This window comes from Phalangium opilio, unplaced genomic scaffold (assembly GCF_054372755.1).
Source record: "Phalangium opilio isolate 3A_F unplaced genomic scaffold, DU_Popi_V2 ptg000206l_1, whole genome shotgun sequence".
NCBI classification, from domain to species: Eukaryota; Metazoa; Arthropoda; class Arachnida; order Opiliones; family Phalangiidae; genus Phalangium; species Phalangium opilio.
The window spans coordinates 258,986-274,412 of NW_028324216.1; the positions used below are offsets into that span (position 1 = coordinate 258,986).

The 15,427-nt window shown below is 40.0% G+C and overlaps 2 protein-coding genes across 2 annotated transcripts; both read left to right on the top strand.

Moving 5' to 3' along the window:
• Positions 1-351: 351 nt before the first annotated feature.
• Positions 352-8,976, top strand: Ipo9 (Importin 9). The gene is made up of 12 exons (XM_089853826.1): positions 352-509; positions 702-850; positions 921-1,211; positions 1,285-1,371; positions 2,629-2,748; positions 2,825-3,136; positions 4,527-5,032; positions 5,777-5,924; positions 6,016-6,372; positions 7,366-7,808; positions 8,266-8,515; positions 8,592-8,976. The coding sequence occupies exons 1-12, from the start codon at positions 371-373 to the stop codon at positions 8,859-8,861; spliced, it is 3,072 nt and encodes a 1,023-aa protein (XP_089709952.1). The 5' UTR covers positions 352-370; the 3' UTR covers positions 8,862-8,976.
• Positions 8,977-9,468: 492 nt separating this feature from the next.
• On the top strand, positions 9,469-14,668 carry LOC149621352 (dolichyl-diphosphooligosaccharide--protein glycosyltransferase subunit 1). The gene is made up of 8 exons (XM_089853831.1): positions 9,469-9,840; positions 9,935-9,993; positions 10,057-10,366; positions 12,231-12,437; positions 12,515-12,707; positions 12,774-13,132; positions 13,203-13,448; positions 14,279-14,668. Exons 1-8 carry the CDS (start codon positions 9,571-9,573, stop codon positions 14,459-14,461), a joined length of 1,827 nt encoding a protein of 608 aa, XP_089709957.1. The 5' UTR covers positions 9,469-9,570; the 3' UTR covers positions 14,462-14,668.
• Positions 14,669-15,427: the final 759 nt, after the last annotated feature.

Below are 15,427 nucleotides of genomic sequence, written 5' to 3' on the forward strand. Positions count from 1 at the left end.
ACTTTTTATCACAATTTAAGTAGGAAATTAATGATTTATCGTTGCTGTTCTGTGTTTAGAGGGCAGTTTTCCCGCCAAACTAGGCTTATTGCGTGAACAAGTGTGCTGTGGGTTTCTTTAAAAAAATCGATTGTTTTGGGGTTTTGAAGTTAAATTGATACCAGAAATTGGTAAAAAAAAATTTATATTTAAAATAATTATTCAGTTTTTATCACAATTTAAGTAAGAAATTAATGATTTGTCGTTAAAAAAACGGGAATGGTTAAAATTTAAAAGTATATTCTTTCAACTTATATGCAGCCCTGTTTCTGGCACCCACGATTTGGGCCCCGGGCTCGCGGGTTTTTTTCTAAATCTTATTCAAATCAAAATGGCGGATTCTAACAGCGACGACGTGAGTCGTACTCGTAAGGAAGCCCTTTTTCAAACTCTTTCAGGTATTTTATCACCTTCACAAAATGTGAGGGCTTGTGCCGAAGAACAAATAAAAGCTTTAGAAGTAACAGACGGTAAGAAATTATTTTAACTATGAAAAAAGAGCATATTTTCGAGAATAGAGTGCTAAGCCTTGGCTAAGTTCCATGTGATCATTGTGTGAGTGTGTGACACCTTTTGAATGTCACCCACCACGACGACGACGATTTTATTATTTTGGCAAATGGTATTAAATTAAAATTAAAGGTTTTAAATGATTTGTACAGAATTTGGAGTACATTTAACCGAATTAACCCTCGATCCAAACGGTCACTTGCCAATACGACAATTAGCCTCAGTTTTATTGAAACAGTATGTTGAAGTTCATTGGTCAACGCAGGCGGAGAAATTTGTCGAACCTCTTACCACAGATGAGGTACGTTTATCCAACACCTTCCATATTAAAATATATCTAAAATTACGTATATAACCCTTAAAAAACTAAGGCCAAAGCTGCCATTCGTCATATGTTACCAATTGGTCTCAAAGAAAGTATTAGTAAAGTTCGTACTAGCGTAGCTTATGCCATATCAGCCATTGCACATTGGGATTGGCCCGAAAATTGGCCTCATTTATTTGACTTAATGATGCAATGCTTACAAAGCGGCGATCCTAATGCTGTTCATGGTGCCATGAGAGTTTTGACAGAATTTTCTAGAGAAGTTACCGATTTACAAATGGGCCAAGTTGCTCCGGTAATTTTACCAGAAATGTATAAAATTTTCGCGGAAACTGAGGTAGGGGTTTTCTTCTTCGATTAACACGTCAACATAAACCACACAGTTAAAAAGAAATAAATAAATATTTCAGAAGTATAGTATTAGAACTAGGGGTCGTGCTGTGGAGATTTTTGCTACGTGCGCTCACGTTATTGCAGTTATGGGTGAACATAACAAAGTAGGGATACATTTATTGATATTACAGGGTTCATACGAACCTGGAAAACAGGGGAAACCTGGAAAAATCAGGGAAATAAATAGTTGACTAAAACCTCAGGGAAAATTCAGGGAAATTTCGAATTCTTAGTAAAATTCAGGGAAATCAGCTAGGGAAATTGCGTCAAACAGGGGCCGAGTAATTAAGCAAAATTTTCGTGAATATTCCCCCTCCATAGGATTAACATTACACTATACTTTGGAGGCTCGTAACTCTGGTTATATTAGAGTATGTTATAGTCCAATTTGTCCTCTTTCCAACCATACTAAAAACTTAGGGCTACGACAAACAGGGGCCGAGTAATTAAGCAAAATGTTCATAAACATACCCCCCTCCATAGGAATAGCATTAGACCCAACTTTGGAGGCTCATAACTCTGGTTCTAGTAGAGATACGGGGATGTCCTTTGAGTATGTTATAGTCATATTTGTCCCCCATCTAACCATACTAAAAACTTTGGGCTACGACAAACAGGGGCCGAGTAATTAAGCAAAATGTTCAATATATCAAATCCTCCATAGGAATAGCATTACACTATACTTTGGAGGCTCATAACTCTGGTTCTATTAGAGATCCGGGGATGTCCTTTGAGTATGTTATAGTCCAATTTATCCCCCATCCAACCATACTAAAATCTTAGGGCTACGACAAACAGGGGTCGAGTTATTAAGCAAAATGTTCGTGAATATTCGCTCCATAGGATTAACATTACACTATACTTTGGAGGCTCATAACTCTGGTTCTATTAGAGATACGGGGATGTCCTTTGAGTATGTTAAAGCCCAATTTGCCCCCCATCCAACCATACTAAAATCTTAGGGCTACGACAAACAGGGGCCGAGTAATTAAGCAAAACGTTCAAAAACATACCCCCCCCCCCTCCATAGGATTAACAAATTAAGCAAAATGTTCAATATAACAAATCCTCCATAGGATTAACATTACACCAAACTTTGGAGGCTCATAACTCTGGTTATATTAGAGATACGGGGATGTCCTTTGAGTATGTTATAGTCATATTTGCCCCCCCCCCTCCTTCGTTAACATTTGCTCCGTAGGATACTACATATACGGGAAAAACCTGGAAAACTCAGGGAAGTATATGGGGAAAAACCTGTCCTAGAAATCTCAGGGAAATTTGTTTTCCAAAAGTTGTATGAACCCTGTGTAAAACATATCCATGATTCTAATATTTTTTGCCCCCAAAATTATCTTTAGAGCATCACTAAAACACTTTTATACCCAATTCTCCCTCAATTTACCGAAGCTTTGGTACACGCTTTAGTTATTCCCGATGGAATAACATCCGATAGTGGCTTAAGAAAAGAAGTTTTACAAGTACGATGATGATGATGACTACGCAATCCTAATTATTTAAACTAATTAAATTAAATTAACTTTTTAATTAACTTAGGCTTTAACAGTTCTTGTAAAATTTGTTCCCAAACAAATGGCAACGTGGTTACCTCATATATTAACCCCAGTTTGGAATACGTTAACCGAAAGTGCCAATCTTTATGTTAGAACCATCGTAAATGATACCGATAATGTTGATAATCCAGTTGATTCCGATGGCGAAGTATTAGGTTTTGAGAATTTGGTCTTTACCATATTTGAGTTTGTTTCTACCTTGGTTGAAACTGCAAAGTTCCGAGGGATGGTTCAAAAAGGAATGACGGATTTGCTGTATTATTTGATACTCTATATGCAAATTACGGAAGAACAGGTAAAAAAAGTAATTAGTAATGTTATGTTAAATTAGATTAAATTTATTATGATTTGGGGTTTATCTTGAATTATAAATGGTTTTATTGAAGATAGGTAAGCTATATAAACATAGGGTGGAATATGTTAAATAGCCCCTGTATATTTATTATTTAGGCATATAATTTGGGCATAAAGCCCCAAACAGACCCTGTCTATTTATTCATAACATTTGGGCATAAAGCCCCAAACAGTCCCTGTCTATTTAGGCATAAAATTTGGGCATAAAGTCCCAAACAGTCCCTGTCTATTTAGGCATAAAGCCCTAAACAGTCCCTGTCTATTTAGGCATAAAGCCCTAAACAATCCCTGTCTATTTAGGCATAAAGCCCTAAACAATCCCTGTCTATTTAGGCATAAAGCCCTATACAGTCCCCGTCTATTCTATTTAGGCACAAAATTAGGGCCTAAACAGTCCCCGTCTATTCTATTTAGGCACAAAATTAGGGCCTAAACAGTCCCCGTCTATTAAGGGACAAAATTGCCGCCTAAACAGTCCCCGTCTATTCTATTTAGGCACAAAATTGGCGCCTAAACAGTCCCGTCTATTCTATTTAGGCACAAAATTGGCGCCAAGACAGTCCCCGTCTATTCTATTTAGGCACAAAATTTCCGCCTAAACAGTCCCGTCTATTCTATTTAGGCACAAAATTGGCGCCTAAACAGTCCCGTCTATTCTATTTAGGCACAAAATTGGCGCCTAAACAGTCTCAGTCTATTTAGGCACAAAATGGGTGTAAACAGTCGCCTACTTTATTTAGGCACAAAATTGGCGCCTAAACAGTCCCCGTCTATTCTATTTAGGCACAAAATTGGCGCCAAGACAGTCCCCGTCTATTCTATTTAGGCACAAAATTTCCGCCTAAACAGTCCCGTCTATTCTATTTAGGCACAAAATTGCCGCCTAAACAGTCCCGTCTATTCTATTTAGGCACAAAATTGCCGCCTAAACAGTCCCGTCTATTCTATTTAGGCACAAAATTGCCGCCTAAACAGTCCCGTCTATTCTATTTAGGCTCAAAATTTGGGCCTAAAAGTCCCCGTCTATTTAGGCACAAAATTGGCGCCTAAACAGTCCTGTCTACTCTATTAGGCACAAAATTGGCTACTAAACAGTCCCGTCTACTCTATTTAGGCATAAAATGGGTGTAAACAGTCCCTATCTATTATATTTAGGCACAAAATTGGCGCCTAAACAGTCCCGTCTGCAATATTTAGGCACAAAATTGGCGCCTGAACAGTCCCAGTCTATTTAAGCCCAAAACTTGGAAGTTGGGCCTAAATAGAAACATCCAAATAAGAAAAATAAAGTTTTTCTTTGTTCTTTGTTCAATTTTAACCACATATTATAGATCGCACTGTGGTCTCACAGTCCGGACCAATTTGTAGAAGACGAGGACGACGACACGTACTCGTACTCCATTAGAATTTCAGCTCAGGATCTACTAATGTCACTTTGCACTGAATTTGACGAAGAATGCTCTTCTGGTTTATGTCAAGCCGTGACGAAACATTTGCAAGAAGCCGAAGCCAAAAAACTAGCTGGTGATCCTAATTGGTGGAGAATTCACGAGGCTTGTCTCTTAAGTTTGGGATCCGTTAAGGAACTTATCGTAGAACATATCCAAAATGGGAAACTTCAATTTGATCTGGTTGCCTTCTTGGAAACTGTCATTTTGGCCGATCTTAATTTGGGAGGATTGGAATTCCTCGTTGGACGATGTTTATGGGCTGGAAGTCGATTTTGCATCGCTATGAACGAAGATTTAACCAGGAGGTTTTTGCAAGCCACCGTTAGCGGATTACAATCGAATCAACCTGCTACTATAAGGGTTTCCGCTGTTCGTGCTGTTTGGGGGTGAGTTAACTTGTTTAATTGAACTTTAATTAGTTTAACAGGGTTCGTACACGACCTGGAAAAGTCAGGGAAATTGAAAATGGGCCTACAAAGTCAGGGAAATGTCAGGGAAATTGAAAATGGGCCTAAAAGGTCAGGGAAATGTCAGGGAAATTGAAAATGGGCCTAAAAGGTCAGGGAAATGTCAGGGAAATTGAAAATGGGCCTAAAAGGTCAGGGAAATATCAGGGAAATTGAAAATGGGCCTACAAAGTCAGGGAAAAGTCAGGGAAATTGAAAATGGGCCTAAAAGGTCAGGGAAATGTCAGGGAAATTGAAAATGGGCCTACAAAGTCAGGGAAATGTCAGGGAAAAAATATATTGGTGGGAAATTGATAGTCTGGATAACAGTATAAGGGTGACCAAAAAAGTGTTGTCTGAGACTTGAGTAGAACCCAAAATTAGCGGAGCTCGCTTCGCTCGCTCCGGTTATTTATGATTTACTTATGGTTAAATTTAAACGAATTAATTGGCTTATCTTTATAACAATGACAACTCGTGCAAAAATGATTCGAGTGAATTTAGATTGGCTTTCATATATTTACGCCTTGTAAGTTATTGCAAATGGTCAGGGAAATTTGTGGAATTTAGTCAGGGAAAACCTGGAAAAGTCAGGGAATTTCATTCCAAAAATTTTGTACGAACCCTGTTTAAAGGTAATATAAAATTTGGGTTTAAGTAGTCGTTGCCTTATTTTTATCTCAGATTTTCTGATCATTTAAAAGGAACTAATCAAGTAGCGATAATTATGCCGTTTTTGGCTCCGATTGTTGAAGGTTTATTAGGATTATCAATTCAGTTCTCTAACGAAGTTTTATCCCTCGTTATGGAAGCAATTTCGATTGTGTTATCCGTAAGAAATTAATTATAATTAATCCTTCTTAATTAATTCTTTAAGTTTATCTAATAATTAGTTTTAATTATAATTATAATTATAAAATCAGATTGATAAAGATTTCACAGCGAGCATCGAAAGTCGCGTGACTCCTTTAGTTATCGCGACATTTTTGAAGCACAATAGTGATCCAGTTTTAGTTTCATTAGCCGATGACATCTTTAAAGTTTTAAGCGAAAATCCGGCTTGCGTTCGATCGGTTCTTCAAAAATTGTTGCCAACTTTGATATCAATTTTGCAAGCCCCTCCTGAAAAGATTCCTAGTGGTCTTCAAGGAGTCGCTATGGATGTTTTGCAAACGTTGGTTAGAAGTAGTCCTAAACCTTTGCCCGAACCTTTAGTAACGCAAGCCTTTGTCGTTGCCGCGCAATGTACGCTTCAAACTGACGATAACACCACAATGCAGGTAAGGAATAGTTTCTAACTCAGGGATGGGCGGGTACCGCGACTTGGGCGTGACGTGTACCCTGAGTCGGGCGGAGCGGGTACCCAAACTGGGGTCGGAACGTGTACCCTGAGTCGGGCGGGTCGGGTACTCTAACTGGGGGCGGGACGGGTACTGCGACTCGGTCGGGACGTGTACCCTGAGTTGGGCGGGTCGGGTACTCTAACTGGGGGCGGGACGGGTACCCTGAGTCGGGTGAATCGGGTACTCTAACTGGGGGCGGGACGGGTACCCTGAGTCGGGCGTAGCGGGTAACTCGGGCGGGACGTGTACCGTTAGTCAGGCGGGTCGTGTAGTCTAACTGGGGGAGGGACGGGTAGCGCGACTCGGGCGTGACGTGTACCCTGAATCGGGCGTGAAGTGTACCCTGAATCGGGCGTGAAGTGTACCCTGAATCGGGCGTGACGTGTACCCTGAATCGGGCGTGACGTGTACCCTGAATCGGGCGTGACGTGTACCCTGAATCGGGCGTGACGTGTACCCTGAATCGGGCGTGACGTGTACCCTGAATCGGGCGTGACGTGTACCCTGAGTTGGGCGAATCGGGTACTCTAACTGGGGGCGGGTCGGGTACTTTAACTGGGGGCGGAACGTGTACCCTGAGTCGGGCGAATCGGGTACTCTAACTGGGGGCGGGTCGGGTACTTTAACTGGGGGCGGAACGTGTACCCTGAGTCGGGCGAATCGGGTACTCTAACTGGGGGCGGGTCGGGTACTTTAACTGGGGGCGGAACGTGTACCCTGAGTCGGGCGAATCGGGTACTCTAACTGGGGGCGGAACGTGTACCACGACTGGGGCGGGACGGGTACCACGACTGGGGCGGGACGGGTACCACGACTGGGGCGGGACGGGTACCCTGAGTCGGGCGGGTCGGGTACTCTAACTGGGGGCGGGACATGTACCCTGAGTCGGGCGGAGCGAGTTACTTGATCAGCTACTGATTTTCTTTATAGAATGGAGGTGAATTAATGAGAGCTTACGTGTCAACTGCCTTTGATCAAGTAACGGCGTGGCACGATGATCACGGGAGAAATGGTTTACATTACATCATTCAAATCGCGCAACATTTATTGGATCCGCGTTCTCCCGAGACGGCGTCAACTTTTGTGGGTCGTTTAGTCTCTGTTTTGATGACCAAAGCCGGACCCATGATGGGAGAAAACTCTGAGCTTTTATTAAGAGCCGTTTTAAGTCGCCTTCAACAAACGGAAACCCTCAGCGTCATTCAGAGTTTAGTTTTAGTTTTCGCGCATTTGATACACACCCAAATAGACGCGGTACTCGATTTTTTGTCCAGCGTTCCTGGACCAACTGGAAAGTCGGCCTTACACTTTGTTCTCGGAGAGTGGTCTTCGAAACAACAGTTCTTTTGGGGACATTATGATCGTAAAGTCAAGTAAGTCATAGAAATTTGACAAAGGTCCAAGGCCTAGATAGCCGATCTTGACAAAGGTCCAAGGCCTAGATAGCCGATCTTGACAAAGGTCCAAGGCCTAGATAGCCGATCTTGACAAAGGTCCAAGGCCTAGATAGCCGATCTTGACAAAGGTCCAAGGCCTAGATAGCCGATCTTGACAAAGGTCCAAGGCCTAGATAGCCGATCTTGACAAAGGTCCAAGGCCTAGATAGCCCGCCGATCTTGACAAAGGTCCAAGGCCTAGATAGCCCGCCGATCTTGACAAAGGTCCAAGGCCTAGATAGCCGATCTTGACAAAGGTCCAAGGCCTAGATAGCCGATCTTGGACTTGGCAAAGGTCCAAGGCCTAGATAGCCGATCTTGACAAAGGTCCAAGGCCTAGATAGCCGATCCGATCCGGAGATCAACCTGTTTGACTTCACAATACATTTTGCAGTATTCTAGCACTATGCAAACTTTTGGAACACGCAATTAAAACCAATGATACTCGGTTAACGGAAGTTATGGTGAAAGGCGAACAGATCATAGATCCTGTTGCCGGAATAGAGACTAGGTCTAAAACCAATAAGAGCCCCATACAGTACACGGAAATTCCAGTCATGGTGAAAATCTACAAAGCTTTAATTAGCGAATTAGCCAATAGTTTAGAGGCTGTCGATGGTGATGAAGATGACGGAGACTCTGACGTAAGTTGATGGAAGATATTCTTTCAACTTCTTCAAGTTATTGTTAATTATTTTATGTTTTTTTTTTAAATGGAAGGATGAGGATTTTAGCGAAGATGGCTCGAATGCTAACAGTCAGTTGTCTCCGTTTGCGGATGCCGAGGATTACGCGGGTTACGATGATTTTGTGGAAGAGGAAGATGATCCTGACATATTAGCCGACCCGATCTATCAGATTAATCTAGAGAAGTATCTAACGCAATTTTTACACTTGTTGTCGCAGCAACCTTGTTACCCTTCTTTTACGCAACATCATACGCCGGAAGAAATCACTACTTTAAAATCAACCGGTATCTTTGTAGCTTAAGCAGATCTTTGTAAGCCTTTAATTTCTTTTTTAAAGCGAAAATTTTATACTTGTAATTGAATTGAAATAATGCTAAGATCGTTCCTTGTTATTAAAGCGTCTATATTTATGAAAATCTCGACTTTTTTCAATTTTATTTAAGCCTAATTAGGCTTAACTCATTTTCCCGCCAAAAAATCCAAATTTCTGGTGCTAAACTCATTTTCCCGCCAAAAAAAATCCAAATTTCTGACGCTAAACTCATTTTCCCGCCAAAAAATCCAAATTTCTGACGCTAAACTCATTTCCCTGCCAAAAAATCCAAATTTCTGAAGCTAAACTCATTTCCCGCCAAAAAATCCAAATTTCTGGCGCTAAACTCATTTTCCCCGCCAAAATATCCATATTTCTGGCACTTAAATACCAATTTCCAAATTTCATTAAGCCTAATTATGCTTATTCATTTTCCCACCCTAAAATACCAATTTCCATCTTTCTTTAAGCCTAATTAGGCCTTACTTATTTTCCCGCCAAAACATTCAAATACCCGCCACTATAATACACATTTCCGGTGAGGTGTCATTTATAAAACCGGAAGTGAACGTGTCTCGAACTGTGATTGGTCGAAATCAGCAGCCGGCGTTGGGCTTCCACTTCAGCGGTTTTACGGCAGTGTTAGGCCTCGGCTATGCATTAATATCTTAATCCTGTTCAATCGGCGTTAATTTAAATGAAATTAAAGATGAAACGCGCCGTAATTATTAGTCTTTTATGCCTATTTTGCGTTATTAATGTTAGTTTCGCCTCAACCGGTGAAGCAACCGCAATAAATAGCGGAATCGTTAATAAAAAGGTTGACAGGAATATTGACATTTCATCCCAACTTGTGAAAGTCACGACGAAAATAACTCTTGAAAATACAGCTAAATCGCCAGTTACCAACTTTGTTTTCACTCTTGACGATGAAATTAAAGATAAATTAGCATTTTTCACCGCTCACGTAAGTTTTTAAATTGGTTTTTTGATGATATTTCTAACCCCCATGCAGTTTTTGACCAACGTTACGTTACCACTAACGATGTTTACACCTATAGGCATTAGACGATGGCAAAGTCACTCTAGATATTGCCGAAACGCAAGTATTAAAACACTCGTAAGTAAATTGCACCTTTAATTACATATTTAAGGGTTTATAATTAACTTATAAACCCTTCAGGGATAAGGCAACGTATAAAATTAAGTTGAGAAAGCCATTAGACGCGGGAAAAGAGACTGTGATTGAAGTTGAGACTGTTTTTACTAATGCACTCATTCCCTATCCATCCGAAATCCTTCAAAGCGAGAAACAACTCATACTTTATCATGGCAACCATTATTATTATTCGCCTTATCAAACAAAAACCCAAACAACTTCTGTACAATTATCCTCGAACAACGTTGAATCGTACACGAAACTTAAACCAGTGTCTCAGTCTGAAAGTACAGTTACTTACGGACCTTATGAGAATATTGCCCCTTTCTCTGTTGTAAGTTTTGTTGCATTATTTAATTCCTGTTAGGCCTAATTTTTAATTCAGGGTTGCCACAGTACCTGGAAATCCTGGAAAAGTCAGGGAATTTAAAAATGGGCCCAAAAGGTCAGTTAAAAGTCAGGGAATTTTAAAAATGGGCCCAAAAGGTCAGGGAGAAGTCAGGGAATTTTAAAAATGGGCCCAAAAGGTCAGGGAATTTTAAAAATGGGCCCAAAAGGTCAGGGAAAAGTCAGGGAATTTTAAAAATGGGCCCAAAAGGTCAGGGAAAAGTCAGGGAATTTTAAAAATGGGCCCAAAAGGTCAGGGAAAAGTCAGGGAATTTTAAAAATGGGCCCAAAAGGTCAGGGAAAAGTCAGGGAATTTTAAAAATGGGCCCAAAAGGTCAGGGAATTTTTAAAATGGGCCCAAAAGGTCAGGGAATTTTTAAAATGGGCTCAAAAGGTCCGGGAAAAGTCAGGGAATTTTAAAAATGGGCCCAAAAGGTCAGGGAAAAGTCAGGGAATTTTAAAAATGGGCCCAAAAGGTCAGGGAATTTTAAAAATGGGCCCAAAAGGTCAGGGAATTTTTAAAATGGGCCCAAAAGGTCAGGGAATTTTTAAAATGGGCCCAAAAGGTCCGGGAAAAGTCAGGGAATTTTAAAAATGGGCCCAAAAGGTCAGGGAAAAGTCAGGGAATTTTAAAAATGGGCCCAAAAGGTCAGGGAAAAGTCAGGGAATTTTTAAAATGGGCCCAAAAGGTCAGGGAAAAGTCAGGGAATTTTAAAAATGGGCCCAAAAGGTCAGGGAAAAGTCAGGGAATTTTAAAAATGGGCCCAAAAGGTCAGGGAAAAGTCAGGGAATTTTAAAAATGGGCCCAAAAGGTCAGGGAATTTTAAAAATGGGCCCAAAAGGTCAGGGAATTTTAAAAATGGGCCCAAAAGGTCAGGGAATTTTTAAAATGGGCCCAAAAGGTCAGGGAATTTTTAAAATGGGCTCAAAAGGTCCGGGAAAAGTCAGGGAATTTTAAAAATGGGCCCAAAAGGTCAGGGAAAAGTCAGGGAATTTTAAAAATGGGCCCAAAAGGTCAGGGAATTTTAAAAATGGGCCCAAAAGGTCAGGGAATTTTTAAAATGGGCCCAAAAGGTCAGGGAATTTTTAAAATGGGCCCAAAAGGTCCGGGAAAAGTCAGGGAATTTTAAAAATGGGCCCAAAAGGTCAGGGAAAAGTCAGGGAATTTTAAAAATGGGCCCAAAAGGTCAGGGAAAAGTCAGGGAATTTTTAAAATGGGCCCAAAAGGTCAGGGAAAAGTCAGGGAATTTTAAAAATGGGCCCAAAAGGTCAGGGAAAAGTCAGGGAATTTTAAAAATGGGCCCAAAAGGTCAGGGAAAAGTCAGGGAATTTTAAAAATGGGCCCAAAAGGTCAGGGAAAAGTCAGGGAATTTTAAAAATGGGCCCAAAAGGTCAGGGAAAAGTCAGGGAATTTTAAAAATGGGCCCAAAAGGTCAGGGAAAAGTCAGGGAATTTTAAAAATGGGCCCAAAAGGTCAGGGAAAAGTCAGGGAATTTTAAAAATGGGCCCAAAAGGTCAGGGAAAAGTCAGGGAATTTTAAAAATGGGCCCAAAAGGTCAGGGAAAAGTCAGGCAATTTTAAAAATGGGCCCAAAAGGTCAGGGAAAAGTCAGGCAATTTTAAAAATGGGCCCAAAAGGTCAGGGAAAAGTCAGGCAATTTTAAAAATGGGCCCAAAAGGTCAGGAAAAAGTCAGGGAATTTTAAAAATGGGCCCAAAAGGTCAGGGAATTTTCCTTTGGTTCTGAAAACTCTGTGGCAACCCTGTAATAACTCATTTTTGTTAAATTAATTTAATTTTTTAATTGCTTCAGAACAAATTAACAGTTCATTATGAAAATAGCAGTCCGTTTTTGGTTATAACGAACTTGAAACGTTTGATTGAAGTCTCTCATTGGGGCGTCATTTCAATTGAGGAAGAGTATGATATTAAACACAATGGGGCTGTTTTAAAGGGGGTATTTTCTAGATACGAGTATCAGAGGGATATGTCTGGGTTATCATCGATAAAATCCTTTAAAGTAATTTAATTTCAAATTAACTTTTCCTTAGAAATTTTTTGGGTAATTATAATTAGAAATTAAAATTAAATTTTTAGACTATTCTACCGGCATCAGCTGGCGATGTTTATTATCGCGATGAAATTGGAAATATTTCCACTAGCCATTTAAGAATTTTGGAAGATTCCGTTGAAGTAGATTTAAGACCACGTTTCCCGTTATTTGGTGGCTGGAAAACTCATTATATCTTGGGTTATTACGTCCCCACCTATGAATACCTCTTCCATTCAGGTTAAATTATTAATTTTAAGGTTAATTTCAATTAAAATTAACTTTAAAACATTAAAACTTCAATAGGAAATAATTACGCTTTGAAAATGCGTTTTGTCGATCACGTTTTTGATGATAGCATTATTGAAGATGCTGTTGTTAAAGTTATCCTTCCTGAAGGAAGTAAAGATATTAAGTTAAAATTCCCTTATGATATCGAACGTCGAGGTAATGAAGTCCATCACACATATTTGGACACGATTGGACGTCCCGTTGTCGTTCTCCATAAGAAAAACCTTGTCGAACAACACATTCAAGATTTTGAACTTCATTACAAATATGAAAAGATGTTGATGTTGCAGGAACCAATTTTAGTCGTAGTCGCTTTTTTTCTGCTGTTTTTATTGGTTATCGTCTATGTTCGTTTGGATTTCACGATTACTCACGTAATTATTTATCTTAATTGAAATGTTAATTATAATTATAAGTTTTTCGTTTTTGGTTGGCCGATTTTAGGACCCGCATAAGGAGAGTAAATTAAAAGTTGTAGGTTTGATTGAGCACATTCAAAGCCATCAACAAACCAGGGCCGATTTATACACGCAATTTGATTCGGCTTTGCAAAAATATAAGAGTAGTCGCGACGCAAACGCCTATAAAGCCACTTTGAAGAAATTAAACGGGGATTATCAAAGCGCCACTCAATCTATCGCCGATTTATTGACTAAGTTGAAACAAGAAGGATCCGAAGTTGCTGAAAAGGTGATTAATAAAACCTACCGTAATTCCCCTAAAAACCACCCGTAATTCCCCTTAAAACCGCCCGTAATTCCCCTTAAACCCGCCCGTAATTCCCCTTAAACCCGCCCGTAATTCCCCTTAAACCCGCCCGTAATTCCCCTATAAACGGCCCGTAATTCCCCTATAAACGGCCCGTAATTCCCCTATAAACGGCCCTTAATTCCCCCATAAACGGCCCTTAATTCCCCCATAAACGGCCCTTAATTCCCCCATAAACGGCCCTTAATTCCCCCATAAACGGCCCTTAATTCCCCCACAAACGGCCCTTAATTCCCCCATAAACGGCCCTTAATTCCCCCATAAACGGCCCTTAATTCCCCCATAAACGGCCCTTAATTCCCCCATAAACGGCCCGTAATTCCCCCATAAACGGCCCGTAATTCCCCCATAAACGGCCCGTAATTCCCCCATAAACGGCCCGTAATTCCCCCATAAACGGCCCGTAATTCCCCCCATAAACGGCCCGTAATTCCCCCCATAAACGGCCCGTAATTCCCCTAAAAAACGGCCCGTAATTCCCCTAAAAAACGGCCCGTAATTCCCCTAAAAAACCTGGCGTAATTCCCCTAAAAAACCTGGCGTAATTCCCCTAAAAAACCTGGCGTAATTCCCCTAAAAAACCTGGCGTAATTCCCCTAAAAAACCTGGCGTAATTCCCCTAAAAAACCTGGCGTAATTCCCCTAAAAAACCTGGCGTAATTCCCCAAAATAACTTCGCGTAATTCCCCTAAATAACCTCCTACTTTTATTAGATATAGTAGGATTTATACTAAAATAACTACTATTACCAGGTTAAGGAATTGCAGAATTTGGATAAGAATTTGAAGGAGCTTTTAACTAAGCACAGTTCTACCGTTGATGATTTCTTTGCTGATAAGATTAACAAACAAAAGCTGGTTTCCTCTGAAACTGCCATTACAAAGAAGAAGGAAGAAATTGCTGAGAAAATCGTGCATTTAACGAGCACATTTTAAGTAACAATAACAAAGTAACAAATTTTCTTCATAAAAATTCCAGAAATAAGTAAAAAAAAAAGAAAAAAAATGTGCTTTTGTTTATGGGTTTTTTTTTCCGACCTTTTTCATCAATATGTTGTGGCCAAAAAAGCGCAATTTCTTCATGCACACACACAAGGGGGTTTAATTAAGAGTTTTTGTTAAATAAATGCCTACAAAAATAAATTTATTTCCATTTTTTTCCAAACAATAAACACTTAAAAGTAAAAGTATAGTAACTTTACATTTACGCAACATAACAGATACGACGTTTTTGCTCTGAAGGCTGTAAAAATACTCGGTTTCCGTTTATAAGAACATTTCTTATAATTCTGACTAACTTGACGTAAGTTCGCGCCTTTTTTATGTCAGAATTTTTTTTCTTACACATAGAATTTATTTCTGAGCCCTAAAGCACGCTTGACCTGTCACCCTGTAGTAGTGTGACTAAGCGCGCGAACTTTTTTTCATACAAACTTCCTAGGCAGCCAATCACAAATAATCTATAAATCTCCCATCCAATAATTTGTCATCTCTATGTAATTTGTAAGGCTATATACTCCATGGTTTTTTTTTAAACGCGTCTGGCTTCTTTAGGGAGTAACTGTGTACTGACACTGACAGACTCAGGCTTGACAGCAGGGATGCCATATTGGGCTGGAAAGCCGCCAATTGGGCTTCTTCTAAAAAATATTGGCTGTAAATAAACGGGTTGGCTGTTGGCTGGAAATTGGGCTTGTCGGGGATTTTCTTTGGCTTTCTGTACTTAAAATACCGCCAATAGGCGAAGATCATTAAAATGGCCAAAAAACTGACAAATGATACTGTCAAACCATTTGTGTAGCTTATAATTCGTCAATTTATGGTTAAATAAAGTTGTTTCATTTTGTTTTGGGTTTTAAAAATGGTGTCAGTATGTAATATGCATTGAAATTTCTAAAAGAA